Here is a 14,726-nt window from a genome sequence, read left to right on the forward strand (position 1 = left end):
GAAACTACGGGCATATCGATAAGGAGGCATTAGCACTGATAGCTGTAGTCCACCGTTTCCATGAGTACTTGTACGGCAGGCAATTCGAGTTAGTGACCGATCACCAGCCATTATTGGGTTTGTTAGCCGGTAACCGCCAGAGTCCCATAGTGCTGTCTCCGCACATGACGCGCTGGATCGTTTTTTTGGCCAATTATACCTATACCTTGACATACAAACCTGGTCGCCACATCGCACACGCTGACGCGCTCAGCAGATGCCCCCTAGCCGAATTATTAGCAGACCCCGCTCCCGCTTGCTCTGTTTTAGCTTTATCAGAGGGACCCTTGGTGTTGGCCGCTCCAGATGTGGCCAGGGAGACTGGAAAGGATCGGATTTTGGCCCAGGTAAGACAATGGGTCCTGAGGGGGTGGCCAGTCTTTGCCCCAGCTGATCTTTATGTTCCTTTTTTCCGTTGTTGCAGTGAGTTCTCCGTCGAGAAGGGAATTCTTCTGAGGGGGGGGAAAGAGTAGTTATACCAGGTAGGCTGCGGAACCAGGTGTTGGCTCTTTTGCACAAGGGTCACCCTGGCATTGTGAGAATGAAGGGTCTGACAAGGGATTACGTATGGTGGCCAGGTATGGATAAGGAGGTGGAACAGGGGGTTGCTGACTGCGCTGTGTGTCAAGAAAGCAGGTCTTTTCCTCCCCGTGCTGAACCGTTGATGGGAACCGCCATCAGGCCCCTGGACACGTTTACATATAGACTTGGCTGGCCCCTTCATGGGGCAAACCTTTTTGATAACTGTAGATGCCTTTTCCAAGTGGGTGGAGGTTGCCCATTTAAAGTCCACTCAGTCTCAGGCAGTTATTGATTCCCTAATGGCCCTCTTCGCCACGCATGGATTCCCGGACCTATTAGTTTCGGACAATGGCCCGCAATTGACATCTGTTCTCTTCGAGTCGTTCTTAGCGGCAGCGGGCATCAGGCATGCTTTGACCTCGCCTTGGCATCCGGCCAGTAATGGTCAGGCAGAACGGGCAGTTCGTTCAGTAAAAGAATCTCCGAAAAAGATGCCCCAGATTTCTTGGAAAGAGAAGTTAGCTGATTTGCTATTGGCCCAACACTCTACCCCGTGCGTGGCTACAGGTAGGACCCCGGCGGAACTCTTGATGGGTCGCAAGTTAAGAATTATCCTTGATAGGCTGCACCCGGGGTACACATTGGCTGTGCAATGGCCAGAATCTGCGGAAAGAGAGGTAACAGTGGGTGACGCGGTGTTTGCCCGCGCCTATTCCGGGCAAAAGACGTGGGAAAGAGGAACAGTGAGCAGGGAGCTGGGCCCCCGCTCATTTGAGGTGGAGTTACGGGATGGACGTATATGGAGGAGGCACCTGGATCAAATCCGGCGGGACAAAGGTGGGAGCTGTGGAGCCATTGAGATTCACGGTGAGAGTTTCCTGGGACCGCCTACTGCGGCCAGGAATTCCGGGGAACCAGCCGCGGCAGACGGCCAGGGAGCAGAGGAAGTTCTGGCTCCTAAAAATGGCCAAAAGGTACCGGCCTTAGAGCCGAGTTTATTGCACCCCGTGGAGCCCCGGCGCTCTGAAAGAATCTGCCGCACACCGTCATATTTAAAAGATTATGTTTGTGTTAACCAAAGGGATAGGAGTGCAGTGTCCGCATAGTAATAGCCGGCTGTCAGAGCCGCGCTCGCTCGTCCCTATCCAGGGTGCTGATTGGGCGCATATGCCCCAGTTACATTGTAAGCGGGAACTTTCCTCTGTTGGGATTGGTGGCTGCCTCAGGCAGCTAGCTGTATAAAAGCCTGTGTATTCATGTTATCTTTAATCCTGTACCTGCCACTGCAGGCACGTTGTTGATTAAACTATTATGTTTATATAAGGCCTCAGTTATTATAGGGATCATGGTACATTTGCCCACTGGAAGTTTCTTACGAGTTGGGGATTATGAAACATTTGTGCACTGGGGAAATCTGATAAACCTTGGGGGATTATGGGATGTTTGCCTACTGGGAAATCTTGTAAGAATTGAGGATGATGGGGCATGTGTTCACTGAGAATTCTGATAAGAGTCAGGGATCATGGGACATTTTCCCCACTGGGAAATCTCATCATTTGTTGAAGATCATGGAACATTTTGCACACTGAAAAATCTCATAAGAGTTGGGAATCATGGGATATTTGATCGACTTCTAATGCAATGGAAAGCAGGATGGATGCCGTAGCAGCAGAGGTTGTGAATGCCCCATCACTTGACACATTCAAAAGAAAATGGGACTGCCACCTGGTTGGGGTGGTGTAGGGTTTCCTGCTTGAGAGGGGGTTGGACTTGATGACCTGCAAGCTCCCTTTCAACTCTAATAATAAATAAATAAATTGCTAATGATCTCCATCATGGATTTCAGCCTGAACCTCTACAATCCTAATCCAATGTTCAAAATATCTGCTGCACATCAGATCCTCCAAACTTCAAGTTTAGCAACTTAAGATCTCTCAGCTTAACAGAGTATTTATTTATTTATTTAATTTATTTATTTATTTATTTTGTCCAATACACAATGAGGGTTTTAGTGGGTATATATCTATATACACAAAGTAAACTACATGATGAAGGTTATAGAGGAGATACTCATAGTAAAATATATCTAAGAAATAATAGAAAAGAAGATATAGTAATAGAACATATCAATGAAAGAATAGAAGAAGAGATATAGGAATAGAAGAAAGGTATAGGAGATATAGGAGAGCAATAGGACAGGGGATGGAAGGCACTCTAGTGCACTTGTACTCGCCCCTTACTGACCTCTTAGGAATCTGGATAGGTCAACCGTAGTAATAGAGTTACTGACATTTGAGGTTTAGGTGGAAACCTACCAAAGATATAAACATATTTTATCATGGCATCAATATTAGAGGAGCTACTAAAAAGTATTGAATTTTACTAACTTCCTCAGGTTTATTAGCCATTAAAGAGGCCCGCAGAAAAAGGAGAGAGAAAGAGAGATCTTTGTCCTTAAAATTCTGACACGACCATGGGTTGATTTACTTAGATGTATCTGAGGGTTCCTTGGTGCCCTCTGGGCTTGGTGGTGGCTGTTGCTTTGCAGACATTTCATTATCCAAATTGGATAACATTATCAATGCTAGAAGGGAGTGAGGTTTGCAGGGAGGAGGAGGAGGGTGTGTGTGTGTGTGTGTGTGAATGTACATGTGTATATGTACATGTACAATGGTACCTCTACCTAAGAATGCCTCTAGAACTTTTCTAGATAAGAACCGAGTTTTCAAGATTTTTTTGCCTCTTCTCAAGAACCATTTTATTTATTTATTTATTATTTAGATTTGTATGCCGCCCCTCTCCAAGGAGTCGGGGCGGCTCACAGCAGAGAAAAACAAATCATAAATAATCCGAGTAAGTTTAAAACATTTAAGATTTAAAAGACAACCCCATACACTAACAGACACACTCACAAGCATACCGTACACAATTTAAACATGCCCAGGGGGAGATGTCTTAATTCCCCCATGCCTGACGGCAAAGGTGGGTTTTAAGGAGTTTACGGAAGGCAGGAAGAGTAGGGGCAGTTCTAATCTCCGGGGGGAATTTGTTCCAGAGAGCCAGTGCCGCCACAGAGAAGGCTCTTCCCCTGGGGCCCGCCAATCGACACTGTTTAGTTGACGGGACCCGGAGAAGGCCCACTCTGTGGGACCTAATTGGTCGCTGGGATTCGTGCGGCAGGAGGCGGTCTCGGAGGTATTCTGGTCCGATGCCATGAAGGGCTTTAAAGGTCATAACCAACACTTTGAATTGTGACCGGAAATTGATCGGCAGCCAATGCAGACTGCGGAGTGATGGTGAAACATGGGCATACCTAGGTAAGCCCATGACTGCTCTCGCAGCTGCATTCTGCACGATCTGAAGTTTCCGAACACTTTTCAGAGGTAGCCCCATGTAGAGAGCATTACAGTAGTCGAACCTCGAGGTGATGAGGGCATGAGTGACTGTGAGCAATGAGTCCCAGTCCAGATAGGGCCGCAACTGGTGCACCAGGCGAACCTGGGCAAACGCCCCCCTCGCCACAGCTGAGAGATGGTTTTCTAATGTGAGCTGTGGATCGAGGAGGACGCCCAAGTTGTGGACCCTCTCTGAGGGGGGCAATGATTCCCCCCCCAGGGTGATGGACGGACAGATGGGATTGTCCTTGGGAGGCAGAACCCACAGCCACTCCGTCTTATCCGGGTTGAGCTTGAGTCTGTTGACACCCATCCAGGCCCCAACAGCCTCCAGGCACCGGCACATCACTTCCACCGCTTCGTTGACTGGGCATGGGGTGGAGATGTAAAGCTGGGTATCATCGGCATATTGATGATACCTCACCCCATGTCCTTGGATGATCTCACCCAGCGGTTTCATGTAGATGTTGAATAGCAGGGGGGAGAGGACCGACCCCTGAGGTACCCCACAAGGGAGAGACCTCGGAGCTGACCTCTGACCCCCCACTAACACCGACTGCGACCGGCCAGAGAGGTAGGAGGAGAACCACTGAAGAACAGTGCCTCCCACTCCCAACCCCTCCAGCCGGTGCAGAAGGATACCATGGTCGATGGTATCGAAAGCCGCTGAGAGGTCAAGAAGCACCAGGACAGAGGATAAACCCCTGTCCCGAGCCCGCCAGAGATCATCCATCAACGCGACCAAAGCGGTTTCCGTGCTGTAACCGGGCCTGAAGCCCGACTGCTGGGGACTTAGATAATCGCTTCTTCCAAGGACCGCTGGAGTGCCACCACCTTCTCGACAACCTTCCCCATAAAGGGAAGGTTGGAGACTGGACAATAGTTATTGAGTACGGCTGGGTCCAGGGAGGGCTTCTTGAGGAGGGGGCGCACAAGCGCTTCTTTATAGAGAGTTGGAAAGACTCCCCTCCCCAAGCAAGCGTTGGTAATCTCCTGGGCCCAGCTCCGTGTCACCTCCCTGCTGGCCGAAACCAACCAGGAGGGACACGGATCCAGTAAACAGGTGGCGGAACTCATAGCTCCAATGGCCTTGTCCACTTCATCAGGTGTCACCAGATCAAACTCTCCCCAGACAGGTGGACAAGTACGTGCCCCAGTCACCTCGACTGACTCATTGTCAGTCGACTCTGTATTACAATTGGAGTCGAGATCAGCCTGGATCTGAGTGACTTTATCAGCGAAAAACATTCCGCTGATGCAATCAAGGCGGCATGGTACGCGCATCTTGCCGCCTTGAGCGCCACTTTGTAAGTCTTAATAAAAGCTCTTACAAGTGTTCGATCAGATTCGGACCTACTCTTCCTCTATCGCTTCTCTAGACGTCTCTTTTGGCGTTTCAACTCCCGGAGCTCCTCGTTGAACCATGGGGCTCTACGGGGTCTAGCGCCGCGGAGAGGTCGCAAATGCGCAATCCGGTCAAGAGTCTCTGCCGCAGCCCTTTTCCAGGCCTCAGCAAGAGACTCCGCCGAACTGTGGACGAGTGCCTCTGGAATAACCCCAAGCGCCGTCTGAAAGCCCTCTGGGTCCATCAGGCGTCTGGGGCGGAACATCTTCATTGGTTCCGCCTCCCTGCGGGGAAGGATTGGAGCCAGGAAGTCAAGCCATAGTAGAAAATGGTCTGACCATGACAAAGGCAGTGCTTCTAAGCCCCTTAGTCTCGGACCATTACTCAATTGCTCGGAAAGGAATACCATGTCAGGTGCGTGCCCTCCCTCGTGAGTCGGACCCTGTACTACTTGAGTCAGGTCCATGGCTGTCATGGTGGCCATGAACTCCTGTGCCAGCCCAGAGGTTTCGCCGAGTGACGGCAGGTTGAAGTCCCCCAGGACAATGAGTCCGGGGAACTCCACCGCCAACCCGGCTACCTCCTCGAGTAGCACAGGCAGGGCTTTTGACACGCAGCTGGGAGGCAGGTACGTGAGAAATAAGCCCACCTGAACCCCTAAGTCCAACTTCAGCAAGAGAGACTCGCAACCCGCAATTTCCGGAGCAATGAGTCTACGCAGGCAAAGGCTCTCCCTGGCTATAATAGCCACTCCCCCCCCTTCCCTGGGGTCGAGGTTGATGCTATATCTGAAACCCGGCTGGGCAAATTTCAGAGAGAGGAACACCTCCCTCCGGGCCCAGCCAGGTTTCAGTAATACAAGCCAGGTCGGCCTCCTCATCCAGGATCAGATCCCGGATGAGGAGAGCTTTATTTACCACCGACCTGGCATTGAGCAGCAGCAACCTGAGCCCAGGGCCAGAGTTACACTCATCACCAGTACCCAAGATTGGGCTCACAGAGCCGGAACAAGGGACCGTTATTAAGCAACGGTCTCTCGTTCCCCTGGAACGGCTAACTCTGTGGCCCCCGCCATATCTGCCTCTCCCCAGCAACACAGGGATATTCCGGCCCTCTGCCACCCCAGAGATCAATGCCCCTTCCTCTCCTGTCTCCCGAGCATCAGGTGGGCCAAATCTACCATTCATACTACTGTCAGTCATCTCATCCATACCATACTCCCACCCACCCCAACCATCACACTCATACCAATCATTCATTCCATGCACAAAATTGAATCTACTCCAATCATCCATTAATTAGAGAACCCCCCCAATATTAAAAAAGGATTAAATTAATAATAGGTAAAAATGCTGATAAAATGTGACACAATATAAATACATATAAATAGAAGTAGAAAAATTCACAAGATTAATAATTAATAGTATAAAATGGTAAAAATAGTAAAAAATCAGATCTTAATATTAGTTATTAGTTAATCATCGGTTAATCAATCGGTCCAGGTGTAGTGTCTTTGTAGGTCTTCAATAAGTCTTAGATCTTAAAAAAAGAGTCTTAAAAAGCTGCTGTTTTTTCCCAGCCGGTCCACTAGGGGGCATGGATCTTCAGGGTCGGGGGGGGGGGCCCTCAGTTCATCAGTGGCCCCACACTCCACGCTCCACGTTCTTTCAACACCATCCACCTTCCTCCTTTCCTCCTTTCTTCTCTGGTGTTACTTAGTTTTTGTGCAAGGCACCGCCGCCATCTTCCGCGTCCCAGTCAGTCACCTCTCGACGCTGCGATCTTTTCCGGTGCCTACAACACCCCCCGGCCCCCACCGTCTCGGCACCGTCCGCTCCCATCTGTCGGGCTGGGTCGGGGGGCTCGGCCTGACAGTCGCTCTACACCTTCTCGGCCACTCTCTTCCCTCCGGTGTTAAAACTCTGCGCCAGGCACTGCTGCCATCTTCCGCGTCCCAGCTGGTTCTGCATCCCAGCTGGTCGCTCCGCAGTCACCCGCGTGCCTCTGGCCTCAGCCTCAGAGCTGTGCACTTGGAGACACAGCAGCAGCAGCGACAGCAGACAACCTTCCATCCTGGACCAACATTTTCCGACGATATACTGTTGTTCAAGGGAGCGGCGGACCCACCATCTCCCCACCGCTCGAACCGGAACCGGAAGTTTTCCACTTACAAACCCAAGCCTCCGAAACTGTAACTGGAAAAGGCAGGGAGGAGCCTCCATGGGGCCTCTCCAGGAATCTCCTGAGAGGAAACAGGGCCAGAAAAGGTGGGGAGAAGCCTCTGTGAGGCCTCTCTAGGAATCTCCTGGGAGGAAACAGGGCCAGAAAAGGTGGGGAGAAGCTTCCATGGAGCCTCTCTAGGAATCTCCTGGGAGGAAACAGGGCCCCCACCCTCTCTGTGGTTTCCCCAATCGCACACATTACTGGAAGTATCATTGATTCCTATGGGAAAAATTGCTTAGTCTTACAAACTTTTCTACTTAAGAACCTGGTCACAGAACGAATTAAGTTCATAAGTAGAGGTTCAGCAGTGGATTGCTCCCATTTTAGCCCAGTTCTGTTAATTGAAAGCGGTACTGGGATGCTCTGCTTCTCACAAAAAATTGCTGAAAATTGTATGCACATGAGTATCCCCTCATGCGATTTTGCTTTTGCACATGTGCAGAAGCAACCTCCCCCCCCCCCAAAATAAATTGGAGAAAAAAATGGCGGCCCGGCAAAGACAGCACCGGTGCTATTATGCAACTTGTGTGTGATAGCTCCAATGCTTCTTTGCTGGGCTGCCATTTTTGCACAATCGGCAGGCCACTACAGGACCATCATGGTGCACTGGTAGGAACCCACCTCTGGTGAGCATGTGAGTGAACCGGAAGCAACAGGTTTTAGAATGCACTTGTGATGTATGTCAGTTCCAGAAGGTTTCAGAAAATCTGTATTTTGAACTGAAAGTTCTGAAAGGTTGATATATCTGTATGTTTTTATGTTATTGATGTGGAAGAAAAAATTAAAACATTTTTTTTAAAAAAATGATAGCAGTCTTCCAATATTTGTGGGATTATCACAGAGAGGAGGGGGATCAAGCTATTTTTCAAGGCATCTGAAGGCCAGACAAGGAATAATGGATGGAAATTGATCAAGGAGAAATTCAACCTGGAAATAAGGAGAAATTTTCTGACAGTGAGAGCAATCAACCCATGGAACATGGAAGTTATAAGTTGTGGGAGCTTCATCACTGGAGGCTTTCAAGAAGAGACTGGACTGCCATCTGTCAGAAATGGTGTAGGGTCTCCTACTTAAGCCAGATAGTGTTGACTGGATGACCTACAAGTTGACCTTTCTAACTCCTCAAAAACCAAGAATAAAATATCTCCTATGGCTGATGATCCTAGCACTTACTTTGACGACATCTTCAGCAGAAGACTTGCATTCCACCGATTCAGAGATATCCATCACCATATTGTTTTCTTCAACAGAAATCACCTTGATGGGGACAGCAACTGTCTTTCCTGTGAGGATGGCAGTGTTCAAGATATCCGTGTCCTGGAACACAATGGAAACAAAAGCAGGTTAAAAAACCCCAGTAACTGTGAGAGTGACCTTGGAGTCTGGGTGGATGAGCCCTTAAACCTGAGTCAGCCCTGTGTAGCAGCTGCCAGAAAAGCTCATACAATCCTGGGTTGTATAAACAGAGGGATAGACTCAAGATCACATGAAATATTACTACCACTTTATAAAGCCTTAGTAAGACCATGCCTGCAATACAAGGGTTATCCGGAAAGTCAGGTTACAAGGCATGTAGCTCTCACGGGGAATGTTCACAGGGGAAGTGGGTATTACTATCATGTAGTGGAAGCCAGCGGAAGAGAACGAGCAGTGCCAGGGGCCAGTAGATCATTGACTGGATGAGTGTCCTCATTCCATTTCCTTCCAAATGTGAAGTGTGCCCTGTAATACGCTACCTGAGTGCTAAAGGCATGAACGCTGCTGCGATGGGGGCCCAAGATTTGTGCGCAATGGATGGCCAAGATTTTTCTCGCCGATTGTTGAGTTTTGAATTTTTTGGCTGTAGGAGAATGGGTATGGCGCCATTACATCAATTGACGTTTGCTCTCTGGAGTAGGATGATAAGTCCAAGTTTCATCTCCTGTCACTATACAGTTGAGAAAAGCCTTGCTTTCAATCTTGAAATGGTCAAGGAATTCTCAGGCGGCACTGACTCCATCAATGTTGTGTGCTTCAGTAAGCATCGTGGGCCCCCATCGCAGTAGTGTCCATGCCCTTAGCATTCAGGTAGTGTATTACAGTGCGCCTTTCACACTTGGAGGGAAACAGAATGAGGACGCCCATCTCTAACCTTCACCACAACGCCAGTCGATAATCAACTGACCCCTGGCACTGCTCGTTCTCGTCTGCTGGCTTCATGCTACATGATATTAATACCAACTTCCCCTGCAAACATTCCCCACGAGAACTGGGTGCCTTGTAACCTTACTTTCTGGATAACCCTCATACATCCAGTTTTGGTCACCACATTCCCAAAAATAAATAAATGTTGAGTCTTTGGAAAAAGTGCAAAGAAGAGCAACTAAGAGGATTAACGGCCTGGAGACTAAAACATGAAGAACGATTGCAGGATTTGGGTTTGGCTGGTTTAGAGAAAAGAAGAATGATGACATTGTATTCCAGTATTTGAAAGGCTGCCGCAAAGAGGAGGAGGTCAATTTATTTTTCCCAAGCATCAGAGGGCAGACTTTTAGCTATACACCTTGGAATGGTTTGGGAGTAGGAATGGATGTCCAGAGGAAAAATATTGCAGAGTACAGGGACCATTTGCACTACACAAGATGACCCTGAGGATAAACCTCCAATGAGGATGCAAATGACCAGCTGTCTGCAAGGAGTATCAATCCTCCCCTCCCCCACCACCATCCAGTCAGAGATGAAGAAGCTTCTTGGGTGAGAAGTGAAATGTCTTCAAAGAAAAATAACAAGAAAGTCCAGTTGCCTCCTGAAAAGTCTTAAAAACTGGAGGTTTTAAAGAAGAGTCTGGACAGTGACTTTTCTAAAATAGCATAGGGTCTCCTGATTGAACTGAGGGCTGGACTAGAAGACCTCCAAGGTCCCTTCTGGTTCTATTCTGATTCAGGTGTCAACCTAGCTCTGGTTGAGAGAAGTTCTCTGGAGGGTCAATGACCATTTTGTCAAGGTTTAAAGCAGAGTTGACTCATTGTGGAAGGAATCTTCCTTGCTGGGGTGTCAGTCAAAGGCCACTGGAGAAAGTAGGCAGGATATCATTTAGTTGACTTAATCTAAACTAGACAACATTATTTTGACTTGGCAGAATCAGAGTTCATTAATACTTGGAGGGAGACTATGGTTAAAAAAACCCAACAACCTACTGTTGTACCAAACTAGAATGTCCAAAAAACCCAACAACTCAAAAGAAGAATGTGAAAACCATTTCCACATTGGTGCTAAAATAATTACTGAGCTCACCAAGAGCCGAGCTGAATTGATAGATATTTACATTTATATCGCAGTACTAAATTAAATCAATGATTAAAATTATATCCTGTGTTACAGCAGGTATCTGTATGAATTCCAAGAAAAGGATATTATTAAATCTTGGTCAAATAAGGCAACATTCCAGTGGTCTATTGCTCCCGGTTCGGCCTGGTTCTGTGAGCCAATAGCGCCAGTGGCAGGAGGCTCCGCCCACATGGAGCCACAGGACATTTTCGCGTGAAATGGTAGTAACAGATTTTAGAACCCACTATTGCAACATCCTACCACCTCTTGTAAAGTTTTGCCAATTTGTTTTCCTTTTTCATTTGAAGAAAATACTTTCAAAACAGACCCAAGAGATAGAAATAAATGATCCATAGATGGGCATCAAACCATCTAAAAAAAAAAAAAGAGCCTGCCATTTAAATGCTAAACACATCAATTCCAAAACATTTGTACAATTTAACTTCGCTCCTGTTCCATAACATTTAAAGGACATTTACGATCGCGCTGTCATCAGAGATTAAGAAATGCGTATGAAAAACGCAGGGAATGGAAAACATTTTTTTTCTTTTTGGCAGATTCTTCTTCTATTTTCCAAATCAAACCAAATGGACCAACCGTTGAATAAATGGGATGTTGGCAGGGGAGCTGCAGAATTCTAATTTCAATTGCTGCCCTAGATTGGAGAAGAAAGTAGAAGAATTTCATCATCATTATCAGGCTTTTCATAAGAGCTAAATAAGAAATAAATTGATTTTTTTAAAGGTTTTTTCATCTTTGCTACTCCTTCTTTCTTGCATTTTACCCCTTCTCATCAGGACATCCCTAGCAAGACTTTACAACAAGGGGCTCCAACATTTGCGTAGCCCGATTGCTGGCATGACGTGGCCTGATGCCAGTTCACGGAACAAGAGTTGGGGGACCCCGTCTTACAACACCTATCAAGTAACTAGATTTGAGGGTGATATTCAGAGGTGAGCTGCTAAGGTGGAACAGTGACGTGCACTTACCCCTGTGGCTCTAAGTGCTAGTGGAGTCCAGCGCAATTCTGCTACTGCACCTGGGCAGGCAGCAAAATCTATCTACCTGCCAAGGCCGCACCTGTGTGTTCGGGTGCGGTTTCACTACCTGACCAGGTGCAGTAGCATAATTGTGCTGGAATCTGCTAGTACTCAGAACCACAGGGACGAGCACACGTCACCGTTCCACCTTAGCAGCCCCCCTCTGGTGATATTTATACAGTATAAAGTTAAAAACAGAAGAAATTGAAGAGAGGTTGCTTCTGTCGGGTGCCTAGCTTAAAACAACATTTTATTTCTATGCCGTCCTACTCACAGTAAACAATTACAAAACATGAAGAAATCTAATATTAAAATATTCTAAAAATCTCAATACAAAAACACATAGTTGAGTAATATTCTAAAACCCCTATATATTTAAAAACCCAATCATCCTCATTCATTCTACCATTCTTCACTCATAGGCTGGGGTAGATGTTAAAATTTCAGTGGTCTCAAGCCGGTTGGCAGAAATGCATTTTCAAGGCCTTATGAAAGACTGGGAGGATAGGGGCGGCACAAATCTCTGGGGGGGAGTTGATTCCAGAGGGCCGGGGTCACCACAGAGGAGGCATTGCTTGACTGACGGGACTTGGAGAAGGCCAACTCAGTGGAATCTAGCCGGTTGGCTGGGATACATAAGGCAAAATCCAAAGAGTAGTCTACAGTTTCCAATATTTCCTAAACCTTGGTTCTTCCAAGACCAAGTCTCAGGGCAGTTTCTTTCCCTGTTCATTATTTTCATCAGTGAACAAAAAAGACTATAAATGCTTATGGGATCTGTTGTTGTTGTTAGTTGTGAAGTCATGTCCAACCCATTGCGACCCCATGGACAATGTTCCTCCAGGCCTTCCTGTCCTCTACCATCCCCCAGAGTCCATTGAAGCTCATGCTGACTGCTTCAGTGACTCCGTCCAGCCACCTCCTTCTCTGCTGTCCCCTTCTTCTTTTGCCCTCCATCGTTCCCAGCCTCGAACTCTTCTCCAGTGAGTCCTTCCTTCTCATTAGGTGGCCAAAGTCTTTGAGTTTCATCTTCAGGATCTGGCCGTCTAAAGAGCAGTCAGGTTTGATCTCCTCTAAGACTGACCGGTTGTACCGCCTTGTGGATCAAGGGACTCGCTGGAGTCTTCTCCAGGACCAGAGTTCAAAGGTCTCCATTCTTTGGCGCTCAGTCTTTCTTATAATCCAACTTTCACAGTCATGCATTGCAACTGGGAAAACCATAGCTTTGAATCACTTGGAGGTGTGTGTGTGTGTGTGTGTGTGTGTGTGAGAGAGAGGTATTTATACCCTCTCTTGGCCTTTGAACTTGAGCTTTCTGTTTCTGTGCAAGGAACAGCACAGCACTCCGTGGACTGCATTGGCTGCCAATTGGTTTCCAGATGTGATTCAAAGTGTTGGTTATGACCAATAAAGCCCTACATGGCATTGGACCAGATTACTTACGGGACTGCCTCCTGCTGCATGAATCCCAGCACCCGGTTAGGTCTCACAGAGTCGGCCTTCTCCAGGTCCTGTGAACTAGACAATGTCGCTTGGTGGGGTCTAGGGGAAGAGGCTTCTCTGTGGGAGCTCCGGACCTCTGGAATTAGCTCTCCGCATAGATTTGTACTTCCCCCACCTTCCTCGTCTTCCGTTATAATCTGAAAACCTATTTATGCCACCAGGCTTGGGGTCACTCGACCCTAGCTTCTGTAGTTTGAATCTGGAAGAATGATTTTTAATGTTTTAGCCTTTTTAGAATTGGTTTTTTAGATTAGCTATTTATATTAATCGGATTAGATATGTTATTGTATATTGTTTTTTTATTGATGTGTTGTGAGCTGCCCCTAGTCCACAGAAAGGGGTGCCATACAAGTCCAATAATTAAATAAATAATAAATATGTATTATTATCATTGGCTGCTGTCAGACTCCCATGGGACTATGTGCAAATCTTGGAGCTTGTCTGAGACATGCTTGGTGGAACGTTGGGCTGATGCAATGTCCCTCAGGTGATTTTGTAATGCAGTGGGCCATGCTGATAGATAATCCTATAATGTCCTGGAGGGTCATGTCTTAATTCAATTCAATTCAATTCAATTTATTAGATTTGTATGCCGCCCCTCTCCAAAGACTCGGGGCGGCTCACAACAACAATAAAAACAGTATAACAATGGGAACAAATCAAATAATAAAATTACATTAAAAAACCCCAACAATTTAAAAACCATACAACACATACACACCAAACATAAAATATAAGAAAGCCTGGGGGAGATGTCTTAATTCCCCTGGAGCTGAAGGTCTTTTGTTTTGTAGATAGACTGGGCCAATCTTTCTCTTTTTTTTTATTTTATAATTTTATTTGCCTTACAAACATTTAGACATCAAACAATACAACATTAAACATTTACACTTGATATATTTACAAAATTTATTTTTAAAAAATTCCATTTACTATACCTTTTTCTTGATTTCCACCCAGTTGTAAATTTTTCCCCACACTTTGTATTCCTTATTTTGTTGGTTTTGAATCTCATATGTTAATTTGCTAAATTTGGCGCAGTCTAATATTTTTTTTATTACCGTTTCTTTGTTTGGAATCTTATCTTGTTTCCAGACTTGTGCATATGCTAATCTTGCAGCAGTAAGTAAGTGATTTATTAAGTAGTAATTTTCTTTGCTATGTTTGCCTCTAATTATGCCTAGTAAATACATTTCAATTTTATAGCCCAGTATTTCTTCCATCCATGCCCTAATTTGAATCCAATTTTTTTTGCTTCGTTACATTGCAACCATATGTGGTAGTATGTTCCCACTTCTTTTTTACACTTCCAACATTTGTTACTAATATTTACATTCATTTTGGCTAGGCGCG

The 14,726-nt window shown here is 46.5% G+C and overlaps 1 protein-coding gene across 1 annotated transcript in view; it reads right to left on the reverse strand.

Moving 5' to 3' along the window:
• Window positions 1-14,726, reverse strand: part of TMEM132C (transmembrane protein 132C) — a 161,565-nt gene that overhangs the window by 14,549 nt on the left and 132,290 nt on the right. The window contains 1 exon segment of the mRNA XM_070762105.1: window positions 8,698-8,841. Coding sequence (XP_070618206.1) covers window positions 8,698-8,841 — 144 coding nt within the window.

Source organism: Erythrolamprus reginae, chromosome 10 (genome assembly GCF_031021105.1).
Source record: "Erythrolamprus reginae isolate rEryReg1 chromosome 10, rEryReg1.hap1, whole genome shotgun sequence".
In the NCBI taxonomy this organism is placed as follows: Eukaryota; Metazoa; Chordata; class Lepidosauria; order Squamata; family Dipsadidae; genus Erythrolamprus; species Erythrolamprus reginae.